The sequence below is a fragment of the Neomonachus schauinslandi genome, chromosome 12 (genome assembly GCF_002201575.2).
Source record: "Neomonachus schauinslandi chromosome 12, ASM220157v2, whole genome shotgun sequence".
Classification (NCBI taxonomy): Eukaryota; Metazoa; Chordata; class Mammalia; order Carnivora; family Phocidae; genus Neomonachus; species Neomonachus schauinslandi.
In genome coordinates, this window is record NC_058414.1 from 35,223,575 (window position 1) to 35,236,505 (window position 12,931).

General features: G+C 45.4%; 1 protein-coding gene across 1 annotated transcript; it reads left to right on the top strand.

Annotated features, from left to right (window-relative positions):
• Positions 1 to 1,305: 1,305 nt before the first annotated feature.
• GATAD1 (GATA zinc finger domain containing 1) lies at positions 1,306 to 12,157 on the top strand. Its single transcript, XM_021689675.1, has 5 exons — positions 1,306 to 1,557; positions 2,345 to 2,470; positions 4,501 to 4,560; positions 8,721 to 8,904; positions 10,816 to 12,157. Exons 1-5 carry the CDS (start codon positions 1,306 to 1,308, stop codon positions 11,004 to 11,006), a joined length of 813 nt encoding a protein of 270 aa, XP_021545350.1. The 3' UTR covers positions 11,007 to 12,157.
• Positions 12,158 to 12,931: the final 774 nt, after the last annotated feature.

The following is a 12,931-nucleotide window of genomic DNA, read 5'->3' on the forward strand; positions in this document are numbered from 1 at the left end:
TTTTACAGTTGGTCTTAATCCCCATACAGGTCCTGGAAAGTAGTTAATATTTTGTTCTACTATTGGGGAAACCTAGACTCAGAACAAGAATGCCTGAGCCGCAGCCCAGGCACCAGGGCTCTTTGAGGGCCTTCGGATGTGGTGTCAGAGCAGAGGTTGTGTCGGCCACAGGTCCAAATCACGGTCCCTCTGTTAATCATCAGTTAACAGTAAAACAGGCATAGTAACTCCTTTCAGGGATGTCATAAGCACTATATGAGATTTTGTGACATCGTAGGCGTTCAATACAAGTTTTCTTTCTTTCCCTGGGCCATGCCACCAGCATATGCATTGAGATGTCTCCAGGTGTATCAAGTCTAGAAAACCCAGGATCCTGAAAACAGGTACCTACCACTACACTATGAAGTGAGGCTGAAAAGCAGAAACCCTTTTCCCTGGTGAGGCCCATTCTGATTAGCGACATTAATAAGAGGGGAACTGGCTTGTCATAATGCTCTTGTCTGGGCCAAACCAGTTGTTTGCCTTTCCACTCTCATGCTCACTGGCGTGCTGATCAGAGGCTACAGGACCTGTGATAACATCATCACCCAAGGGCTTAGGAACGTGTGATTGACATTGTAGGCTTTAAAATGTGCTTCTACTCCTAATGCATAAATGTCCATGGATACAACCCATATAAGTAAAAGTATTTGGGGTTCTAAATTATAATTTTTAGGACTGTAAAGGCGTCCTCGGCCAGAGTGTCAGATTAGCAAATAAAAATGCAGCACACCTAGTTAAATCCGAATTTCAGATAAACAACGAACACTGCATGGGATACACGCATATCAAAATATTATTCGTTGCTTGTCTGAAATTCAAATTTAATTTGGTGTTCTGCATTCTACCCGCCAATCCCAGGCCTAAAGCCAAAAAGTTTGCCAACATCTTTCGCCAGAAGGCGATCGAGGTCCGAGCTACAGTCCACTTCCAGAAGTCCCGGGTGGGCACTTCCGGTCGCGGGGAGGTGGAGCCAGCGCGGCGCAGGCCCCACCCATCGCCGGAAGCCTTCCAGGCCAGGCCCCGCCCCCGAGCCCGCCTCCCGGCGCTGTGGGCCGCCCGAGGCTGGTACCGGTCGCAGAGCGGGTGGAACCGCCTTCCTGCCTCCAGGGGGCAGCGGCCTCCCTCGGGTCCCTGCGTGGACAGCTCGGCGCCCGCGCCGCTCTTCCTGTCGCTGGGAGTGGCGGGCCGACCAGCGGGCGGCCCGGGTCGGCGGTCGCCATTCCCGTGTCGCTGCGCCCGCGGGGGCCGCCCGAGCCCGCCACGATGCCACTGGGCCTGAAGCCCACCTGCAGCGTCTGCAAGACCACATCGTCCTCCATGTGGAAGAAGGGCCCGCAGGGCGAGATCCTCTGCCACCACTGCACGGGCCGGGGCGGCGCGGGCGGCGGGGGCGCCGGCTCCGGGGCGGCTGGCGGGACGGGGGGCAGCAGCGGCGGTGGCGGCTTCGGCGCGGCGACCTTCGCCAGCACCTCGGCTGCCCCTCCGCAGAGCAACGGGGGCGGGGGCGGCAAGCAGGTGAGCTCTTCCGGCGCCTCCCGCCCGCGGAGGCCGACCGGGCGTGGGGTGGGCGGAGGCCGGCGGGGCGGGGAAGGGGGCGCGCGCGTGGGCCTTCCCGGATCGCGGTGGCCGTGCTAGAGAGGGCCGCCCGCTCCCGCCCCACGATGAGATGTTCACTGACTTGGCCCATTCTAAGCACCTTTGGTATTGTGAGAAATTGAAAATGTAAAGAAGCAAGACAATTTAAAACCCTTCAGATATCCCCCTCACTGTAGTAACATTTGCGGTAGTAACCAGACATCTCAATACACACACGTAAACGGGGTCATGCTACTGGACCTACTTTCCCTGTTAAAGGTTGTTTTATTATTATGTCATGTTATTAAGTAAGATTATGTCATTGTTTTAAATGGCAGCATAAGTATTCCATTGTAGGGAAGTGCCACACCCAGCCCGCTCCCCGGGGTCGGAGAGTTGAGTTGTTAAGGGATGTTCTCCACTACAAACAGCAAACGAATAGTTCTTGCCTTGGCCGAGACTTACTCGTGCACGTCCCCCAGTGCCCTATTGTACGTACTTCACACCTTTTTGGAGGCTCTGGAGATGCTTGTCTAGGGCCCTCCCTGTTTTAATTAGCCCAGTTCCTGTGATTACCCAGGGTAAAAAGCCACAGTTACTTAATTTTTTAAAAGTCAGCATAAAGTGCATACTCTGAAGTCCTTGTAAGATGGTTGTATCGGGACAGCAATCTTTCTACAATTTTATTTCTTTATCTTTTTTTGTTCTTTAATTGTTTATGTAACAGAGTAAGCAGGAAATTCACAGGCGGTCTGCTCGGCTCAGAAACACTAAATACAAATCTGCTCCAGCTGCTGAAAAGAAAGTTTCCACTAAAGGAAAAGGGAGAAGACATATTTTTAAATTAAAAAATGTAAGATGATTGTGGACAGTGTCTTTTACAGTAATGGCATCGTGTGTGTAGTGTGTCCTGTCAGTGCCTTCATTTCTCATCTGAACTTTGCTCTTCCGAGCCTTTCTGCAGTATTCTGGGGAGTGGTCCGCACTTCTTAAAAGGAAGTGAGCTCTGTTGCAGGAGGCTTACTGTTTATAGTTAATAATATCCTTTTTCTCTTCTTTTAGCTTTTAATTTTTTCCACTGGGAAATATAAAATATGAGTGTAAAAGAAACGTAAACCTTGAATGCATTTGGTTGGGCCCTCCATGCAAGGAGGAGGTGGGATTATGGTTCTTGATATGGTCAGATATATTAGGGGGAAAAATTTTTTTTTATTCTTTAAAGATGTAAGTAAATAATACTGGAACTCATTCATTTCCATATTTGTTTGTTATTACAGCCCCAGAAAAAGTATCTTACTGATTTATGGTGATCAATTTGATGAATGTGAATCAAAAATTTTGCTAAGCCTTTCTTCTGCTGCTGTAAGAAACTAGATGGTTGAAAGACTTATGCTGGGGGTAGTTGAAAGAACCTTTTGTTGCAGTAAATTCTCAGTATTTTTGTAAACACAAGGCGAAAATGGTCATCCACAATGGACAGTGCGTTGTAGACTACTTTTTTAAACCTCAGTATGGTGTTCTTTCCTTTTAGAACAGGAATGCTTCCCTTACCAGTGAAGGCATTTCTGAAATTGGGCGTATTCATTTGTGAAACACAGAGTGGCCCTGTAGTAAATTCTTGTGCCGCTTGCAGATTCTTACTCAGAATAGTTGACTAATTGATTTAAGACTTTTATAATTTAGTTTTCTTAAAATGAGGCACCTGTTGACAAAGCACGTTAAGTAAATGTGCATGTGGGGCGCCTGGGTGGCTCAGTTGGTTGAGCGACTGCCTTCGGCTCAGGTCATGATCCTGGAGTCCCTGGATCGAGTCCCGCATCGGGCTCCCTGCTCGGCAGGGAGTCTGCTTCTCCTCTGGCCCTCTCTCTGTGCTCTCTCTCAAATAAATAAATAAAAATCTTAAAAAAAAAAAAAAAGTAAATGTGCATGTGATTATAGTTTTATCACTTACACACACGTTTTCCTCTTCTGTGTGGTAGAATATGCTCTGCAATTATTTCAGTATCTATTTCTCTAGCAACCCCTCTCTTCACGGATGGTACCAAGACACACTTGGGGAGGCCTGGTTTTTGTGTTGTGGCATATAAGCGTGTTCTACGGCTGAAGAAGGGGATGCAGTAATGGCTGGGTGGTGGCAAATGACTAAGCACTCCAAGGAGGTTTCTGTAACCTTAGTTCAGCCTTGCTAGAAAATTACTTCTGATGACAAGTATCTCAGCTAGTTCCATAGTTAAGTTGAGATGGAAAATGTCTTCAAGGAGACACTTTTTCACATTGTGTTCACCTACACATTTTTTTTTTTTTAAAGATTTTATTTATTTATTTGACAGAGAAAGACACAGCGAGAGAGGGAACACAAGCAAGGGGAGCGGGAGCGGGAGAGGGAGAAGCAGGCCTCCCGCTGAGCAGGGAGCCCGATGTGGGGCTCGATCCCAGGACCCTGGGATCATGACCTGAGCCGAAGGCAGACGCTTAACGTCTGAGCCACCCAGGCGCCCCACCTACACATTTTTTTTATTACTTCCTTTTTTTTGTCGTGCCCAGGCCTTCAGAGCCAGGATATTGTTTATAACCAGAGTGTTAATATGTAATAAAGCTTCGAGAGCGGTTGAGGTAGATCTCAGCAGCTTGTGCTTTAGTTCTCAGCAATTTTTAAGCTGATGGTAGCAGAAATAGCCACAGAAATATTCAGACTGTGCTTTGCCACAACATTCAGAAAATCATTTATCTTTTTATTGCACTTCTGGTCAACCAGCAACAGATTTAGTATTTCTTAAGTTACAGAACTCTTGTAGATGACTGGGAAAATGCCTGTCTACGCTACACACACATACACACTAGGAATGTGCTAATATTTTTACTTTTGTTTTTTTCTCCCCCTAGCCCATCAAAGCTCCTGAGTCCGTTTCCACTATAATCACTGCAGAATCAATCTTCTACAAGGTAAGCATCGGTAGGGTTACTGAGGGAAGGTTTGGGCCTGTCATAAGATACGCTGCCAAATGTTGGGTTAGTCCAAAGGCCTCTGCCCCTCTATATAATGTGTGATTGCTTTTTGTTCTTCTCTAAGCTAGTTTTCCCCGTAGGTGGCTGGTATAAAACATTTCATCCAGAGCTGAGGTAGGAGGGGTAGTTGCTTATTGAAACATGGTATTTTGGGGGCGCCTGGGTGGCTCAGTTGTTAAGCGTCTGCCTTCGGCTCAGGTCATGATCCCAGGGTCCTGGGATCGAGCCCTGCATTGTGCTTCCTGCTCAGTGGGAAGCCTGCTTCTCCCTCTCCTGCTCCCCTTGCTTGTGTTCCCTCTCTCACTGTGTCTCTCTCTGTCAAATAAATAAATAAAATCTTAAAAAAAAAAAAAAAAGCAACTGGTTTGGCTAAGGATTTAGTGTACTAATGATTTCTAGGCATGTCTCAACCAAAAGGCGAAAGGCCTTTGAACAGGTGTGAGACCTCTTATTACAAGTTATTACATTTTTTTTTTTTTAAGATTTTATTTATTGGGGCGCCTGGGTGGCTCAGCCGTTAAGCGTCTGCCTTTGGCTCAGGTCATGGTCCCGGGGTCCTGGGATGGAGCCCTGCATCGGGCTCCCTGCTCAGCGGGAAGCCTGCTTCTCCCTGTCCCACTCCCCCTGCTTGTGTTCTCTCTCGCTGTGTCTCTTTCTGTCAAATAGATAAAATCTTTAAAAAAGAAAGATTTTCTGGGCGCCTGGGTGGCTCAGTTGGTTAAGCGACTGCCTTCGGCTCAGGTCATGATCCTGGAGTCCCTGGATCGAGTCCCGCATCGGGCTCCCTGCTCGGCGGGGAGCCTGCTTCTGCCTCTGACCCTCCCCCCTCTCATGTGCTCTCTCTCTCTCATTCTCTCTGTCTCAAATAAATAAATAAAATCTTTAAAAAAAAAAAAAAAAAAAAAAAAAGAAAAATTTTTTTTCTTTCTTTTTTTTTTTTTTAAAGATTTTATTTGACAGAGAGAGCACAAGCAGAGGGACAGAGAGAGAGAAGCAGGCTCCCCGCTGAGCGAGGAGCCCGATGTGGGACTGGATCCCAGTACCCTGGGATCATGACCTGGGCCAAAGGCAGCCGCTTAACAGACTGAGCCACCCAGGCGTCCCAGATTTTATTTCTTTATTTGAGAGAGAGAGAGCATGTGCGTGCACATGCACACAGTGGGGAGCCCAATGCAGGGCTCTATCCCAAGACCCCAAGATCACTACCTGAGCCAAAGTCAGACGCTTAACTGCTTAACAGACTGAGCCACCCAGTCACCCCACAAATACCGTATTTCTTATTGCTGTCTGCCACCCCTGTTTGTTAGACAATAAGGACAAAGTGCAACAAAATATTCAGGTACGCTGCCGATACCCAGGATTGCAGAGGCTGCCCCTGCACGCAGCACCGGAGCGGGAGGACTTAAGAGGTCATTGCCATCTGCTGAACTAGAGCCCAGATCAGGCATGCGAGAGGGAGCTGAGTGGGAGCCACTGGGTCTGATGGCCAGGAGTGTGGGCACCCAAGACCCCAAAGGGTTGAATGGCCTCCCTGTGGCGGAAGAGCCCCATGAACAGCTCTGCTTACTCCCAATCCAGTGTTCTTCAGTATATTGAGTTGACCCTTCTTTCTTTTCTGCCAGCAGCCCTGAAACCTCCCTGCAAATGAAGGAACTCCTTAGATTAAGTGCCTTAGTCATGGTTAGCGCTTTCTGTATATACATGCACAACACAACACGTGCTAATAATCACTTAAATACGTGCCAGGTACTGTTCGCCGTTGGAATCAGGGGGAGGGGCAGAGGGAGAGAGAGAGAATCTCAAGTGGACTCGCCACTGAGTGCAGAGCCCGACGTGGGGCTCGATCTCACAACCATGATCACGATCATGATCTGAGCGGAAAGAAGAGTCCAGCGCTCAACCAGCTGAGCCACCCAGGTGTCCCTGGAATCTTTCAGTAAGACATTGTCTTTGCCTTGCAGTTCTATTTTCACACTATTATATATTTTGAGTTAATACTCATTTAGCATATATTTGAGTGTCTATGATAAGCAAAGCCCTGTTCTTTGTACAAAAAAATGAATTAATCATTTAAAATTTGGGAATAATGATTCTGCGTGTAGACAAAGCAGACCATAAGTGCAAAGTATTTATATGACAAATAACTTAGAATGTTGATGGGCGCCTGGGTGGCTCAGTCGGTTAAGCGACTGCCTTCGGCTCAGGTCATGATCCTGGAGTCCTGGGATCGAGTCCCGCATCGGGCTCCTGGCTCACAGGGGAGCCTGCTTCTCCCTCTGACCCTCTTCCCTCTCGTACTTTCTGTCTCTCATTCTCTCTCTCAAATAAATCAATAAAATCTTTAAAAAAAAAAAAAAAAAAAGAATGTTGAGTAGTGGCTCTGAGGACCAGCTGATGATGGATATGAACTAGCCAGTGGCAGATTGTGGCCCGCATTGACTCTGCCCGTCCGTAGTGATCCAGATGCTACCGTAGCCCTTAGACACACGGATGAAGGGTCCACCAGGAAAAGCTCCTTTCATAGCCCACTCACTGGAAGTATTTCTTCAGAATTATTTTTATGGTTGAGGGCACACCCCAGCACTTTACCTGCTGCCAAGGCCTGTTTTGAGGGAAGCAGTGATAAATTGCACTTGGTTCCTGCAAGTCAAGGACACCTTCACCAGCTAAGAACCATACCCACCTAAGGGAGTGCTGAGTACCATAAAGATTTGGATCAGACATTATGGATGCTCAAGGGAGAAATTATTTCCTTTTGAAGACCTAGGGAAGGAGACATGCAACAGATGGCAGAGGCAGGGTCATAGGGAGGGCTCGACATGGACGTGACAGATGAGTTAGTTGGCTGCGAAGTGGAGCAGGAATAAGACCGGAAGCCATGAATGCTGGAAACGCAGGTAATTGTCTGGGGGGAGGATAGCAGAGTGAATGGCACGGGACCCATCCCGGAGACTGGTTATGATCAGAAGAGTTTCTCATTTCTTTGGGTTGGAATGTGTAGTGTCCATTTTCTTTATGGATGGCCGAGGAGGGAGGAGTGTAGAGCGTATTCTCATCAGGTAAGCACTGCTTTCCAATACAGGACAGAGATGGACCCCAGAGCGGGTGAAGGTGCAGCCCCAGCTGCATTCTCTGCCTTAAGTAGCCTTCAGCAAAGTCACTTCCCCTTTCCACAGCTCATTGGCTGTAGGGATAACATTGTTCTAATACGAAATCAAAGTGTCTTTATAAACAAATGTTTTCTCCAGATGCACATTTTTGGGGGTGTGTATAATTTTTATTCAAGAGTGAACAACTTTAGAATTGGCATCAGGGGCACCTGGGTGGCTCAGTCCGTTGAGCATTCCACTCTTGATCTCGGCTCAGGTCATGATCTCGGGGTCGTGAGATTAAGCCCCACTCAAGATTCTGTCTCCCAAAAAAACAAAAAGGGGTGCCTGGGTGGTGCAGTTGGTTAGGCATCCAACTTGATTTCAGCTCAAGTCCTGTTCTCAGGGTCATGAGATTGAGCCCCACATCGGCTCTGTGCTCAGCATGGAGTCTGCTTAAGACTCTCTCCCCCTCTCCTTCTGCCCCTCCCAGTCCACACGAGAGCACACATGCTATCTTTCTCTCTCTAAAATAAATAAATCTCATATAAATAATATAAATAAATCTGCGCCTGGGTGGCTCAGCCGTTAAGTGTCCGCCTTTGCTCAGGTCATGATCCCAGGGTCCTGGGATCAAGCCCCGCATCGGGCTCCCTGCTCTGCGGGGAGCCTGCTTCTCCCTCTCCCACTCCCCCTGCTTGTGTTCCCTCTCTCGCTGTGTCTCTCTCTGTCAAATAAACAAAATCTTTAAAAAAATAAAATAAAATAAAAAAGATTCTCTCTCTCCCTCTCTGTCCTTCCACCCCCACTCGAGCTCTCTCTCTAAAAAAAAACAGAAGAATTGGCATCAACCATATAAACACTGATGGTCCATTGGGACCATCTTAAAGGTGTTTTACTGACCACTTTGCAAACTGTTTATTTCGTGTTAGGGAGGTTTCAGTTCATAGCTGGGGTGCTTTTTTCTGTTTTTATTTCAAATATGGGATTGTCTTCTATTTCCCCCAGGGAGTATATTACCAAATTGGAGATGTTGTTTCTGTGATTGATGAACAAGATGGAAAGCCCTACTACGCTCAGATCAGGGGCTTCATCCAGGACCAGTATTGTGAGAAAAGCGCCGCCCTGACGTGGCTCATTCCCACCCTCTCGAGCCCCAGAGACCAGTTTGATCCTGCATCCTACATCATCGGTGAGTTTGACAAGGGGTACAGGTTCTTGAACTCAGGTAATTCTCCGTTATTACATAAAAGAAGGTATTAGTCTGCTCGGGCTGCCGTAACCACATACCACGGGCTGAGTGGCATAAACACAAAACCTATTTCTCATAGTTCTGGAGGCGGGAAGTTGAAGATCAAGGTGCTGTCAGGGTCACTTTCTGATGAGAGCACTCTTCCTGGCTTGTAGGTGGCCACCTTCTCGCTGCGTCCTCACGTGGCCTTTTCCTCTGTGTGTGCACATTCCTAGCATCTCTTCCTCTCCCTAGAAGAACATCAGTCCTATCAAATTAGGGCTCCAGCCTATGACCTCATTTAACCGGAATTACCTCCCTAAAGGCCCCATCTCTAAATACCATCACATTGGGGCTTAGGGCCTCAACATACAGAGTGGGGGGAATATAATTCAGTCCATAACAAAGAGACATAAGCATTATTAAATATTAAAAAGTAAAGAGCTTTATAGAAAATAGGAAAGACATTTTATACAGTTGGGGTTTGAGTGCTTTCAGTTATTTTGAGTTAGGGCAGTATATACCTACTAAAAAGTGATGTGGATAAGATTTTTCTGAGGGACCCAGGGTTAAACTCTATTAAAAGAATTTATTGGGGCGCCTGGGTGGCTCAGTCATTAAGCGTCTGCCTTCGGCTCGGGTCATGGTCCCAGGGTCCTGGGATCGAGCCCCGCATCGGGCTCCCTGCTCCGCGGGAAGCCTGCTTCTCCCTCTCCCACTCCCCCTGCTTGTGTTTCCTCTCTCGCTGTGTCTCTCTCTGTCAAATAAATAAATAAAATCTTAAAAAAAAAAAAAAGAATTTATTGATCAGACATTAGGCTTATTTAGGCATATTTACTTATAAAAATCTAGTTAAAACTAATTTCAAAAGGAACTGTCCCCGTTATTCCTAGAATCTTACAAATTTTCATTATATGTCCCTCTACATGTCACACACCTCATCCTAGACCTTTTATAACATATCGTCATGTACAGTTGAAATGGCAGCCACTGTGCTCTCACTCATTTCAAGGCTACAGAAGTGGTATAAATGTTTCTTGATGTAGACTCACAGGAAGAAGTTGCTGAGTCATACAATTTTAAAAGTGTCCAGAGTTTGGAAGTCACCCCATATTTTCAACCTTTCTGCAATGAGCATGCGTTACTTTTGCATACAAAAGTTTTGTTTTGTTTTGTTTTTCCAGAGGGAACTCGGGCAAATAACATACTGCTGCTATTCTCACCTATGTGTGAAGTTTGATACATGATCAGTTTTAGTCTTCTGCTTGTAGGTACATAGAAGAGTGGATTTTTATCTACGTGACCTATAGGACAGGATTCTCGGCAGAGGCGGTGATGTGAAGAATCACTTCTGAGGCTCCTCTCCCACCCCCTCCTCCTAATCCTCGGACACTGGAGCGGGGAGCACAACATAGGGGTTCAGAGCACACACTCTGGAGCCAGACGATCTGGGTTCGTAGCCCAGCACCTAAGACCAGCTGTGTAGCTCTGGACAAGTTCCTTAATTTCTCTTGTCTCGTTTTCCTCACACAAAAACCAGGAAGAATAATAGTGGCTTCCTCAGAGCACAGTTTCGAGGATTCAAAGTATCGGTGTATATACAGTACTTAGAGCAGTGTGGGCATATAATAAGCACTGTATAGTACTAATATTATTTTTAGAATCCTTTCTATATTGAATCACTGTTTGGGGGAGTTAAACAGCTAAAGTAGAAGAAAATGATGGAGAGGGACTTCAGAATAATACAGCTATCGAGGACTAATGGCAGGGCACCACCAGAGTGGTTTCTCCTAGCATCTAGGCATAATCTTTTATGAAAATGATATATATGTTCAAAAATTGTGTTTGATCTTTCCGTCAACTGCCTTTTAGGACCAGAGGAGGATCTTCCAAGGAAAATGGAATACTTGGAATTTGTGTGTCACGCACCTTCTGAATATTTCAAGTCACGTTCTTCGCCGTTTCCCACAGTTCCGACCAGACCAGAGAAGGGCTACATATGGACTCATGTTGGACCTACTCCTGCAATCACTATTAAGGAAACAGTTGCCAACCATTTGTAGTTTAGAAAGTGAAACTTATTTCCAGTCATCTTGTATTCATACTCCTCTAAGACATGCCGCGTGTTTCTTTCATGAAATTCTTAGATGGGAAGGTGACTAGAAATTTTTCCCTAACTACCCAGTAATCATTAGCTTGTTTATTACTAGTCACTTGGAAATTTAAAAGGGATAGCAAGGAATTAAATATATTCTATATATGTATCTTCCCAGGCAAAGGCTGCAATTCCCAAGGAGACCAGTAGGAACAGGTAGTATCTATTTTTTTCTCCATGATTTCTTTCTAGAAACTCATTACAATCAATGGATTGTATTTTTCTGCTAGAACAAAATATTAATTAAGGTTTGGATTTCTGACCACGGACTTAATCAAATAAAATGTAGCTATGACCAACTGTGTCTATCACAAAGTTACACAAGGTTTATTTCTTCATCTAGAAAATGCTAGATAGACTGTTTAACCTTAAGGAAAGTGATTGGTGGATGATTCTATTAGCCTGAGCTTTTTCAAACTTCATTCTGTAGCAAACAGATTCAGAATTATTTTGTTGATCGTCATTGTTTTCATCTCCCTTCTCAGTCAAGGTGAGGCTCACAATCAAACCATAAAATTTTACAGTGCAGACAGCTTCATGAAGAGCACACAGGGATCACGTCATGTTCAGGCATCCCCCTTGGCAGTTTCTTGACTACCATTAAAACAACCACTGGGCAGTCATAAAAATGACTTATAGTTCATATGCGTTAATATCTAAAAAACAGTTCTACTTAAACAATCTGCTGTAGACTCATACTAACAGGCCTAAAATAAAGTCTTAGACACCCTGAATTGTCAGAATTCAGGTGTAGGTTCTACTCAAGTGCAGGTCAGCTAAGGGAGGGAACAACAATGTGGAAATGGGAAGACGTGGGGATTGCACATACGCACCTCTTCTTCTACCCTGACAACCAGCGTTTTTCAACCCCAGGAAAATTTGTCAAATCTAATTTAATCGTAATGATTTTGAGTTGTAGCAGTTTTAACTGTTAACATTTTTCTGCACAGCTATGGTTTGTATGTTAGAAGGAAGCAACTGTAGATAGCTCTGTGTTCAGAGTTCTCTCCACAAATGTTACTGTAAAGTTGATTGTAAATACCATTGTAAATAGCTAAGTGCCAGTATTCAAACTTTTGGATTAAAATGTGTTTTTTACATTGTATTTACTTTGGGTTTATTTCATTTAAACAATTAAATGTGGGGCTTTCTACCTAAAAATGGTATAAACAGAAAACACCAGGGTTCTCATAATTTGGAGCAATAGATTGATCAATATTTGATTGATTTTAGGAAAATTTCAAAGAGTGGTCAATTGCTAAAAGAAATAATGTATGATACTTATTTAAAATGAGGATACATTGGGGCGCCTGGGTGGCTCAGTCGTTAAGCGGCTGCCTTCGGCTAGGGTCATGATCCCAGGGTCCTGGGATCGAGCCCCGCTTCGGGCTCCCTGCTCAGCGGGAAGCCTGCTTCTCCCTCTCCCACTCCCCCTGCTTGTGTTCCCTCTCTCGCTGTGTCTCTCTCTGTCAAATAAATAAAATCTTAAAAAAAAGAGAGAAAATAGTATATATACTTACCATGTGTTTATACATTGGTACATGTATAATATTTTTTTAAATAAAGATTAAATTTTCACTTTCTTCCTCAACAAATACCAATGGCTCCCACCGCCTACCGGGTAAATTCATTCCTTTTCTCCTGTTATTGAGGGCCTACCCTGATATGGCCCCAGTCTATATTCCCAGCCTTGTCTCTTCCTTCTACCCACCACTGAAATGTTTCCCCACGACACCCTCCTCATTTTCCTGGCCAAATCCTTGTTCATATTGTTCCCTTGAACTCCACCCCAAAGGCCTTTCTTAAGGCCCTTGAATTCTCTTTCTCCATGAG

Bases quoted from the DNA above. Each gene is read 5' to 3' on its own strand.
- GATAD1 (XM_021689675.1), top strand. From the start codon at position 1,306: ATGCCACTGGGCCTGAAGCCCACCTGCAGCGTCTGCAAGACCACATCG. The intron at 2,471-4,500 runs GTAAGATGATTG...TTCTCCCCCTAG, and splicing joins ATATTTTTAAATTAAAAAAT to CCCATCAAAGCTCCTGAGTC. The intron at 4,561-8,720 runs GTAAGCATCGGT...TATTTCCCCCAG, and splicing joins CAGAATCAATCTTCTACAAG to GGAGTATATTACCAAATTGG.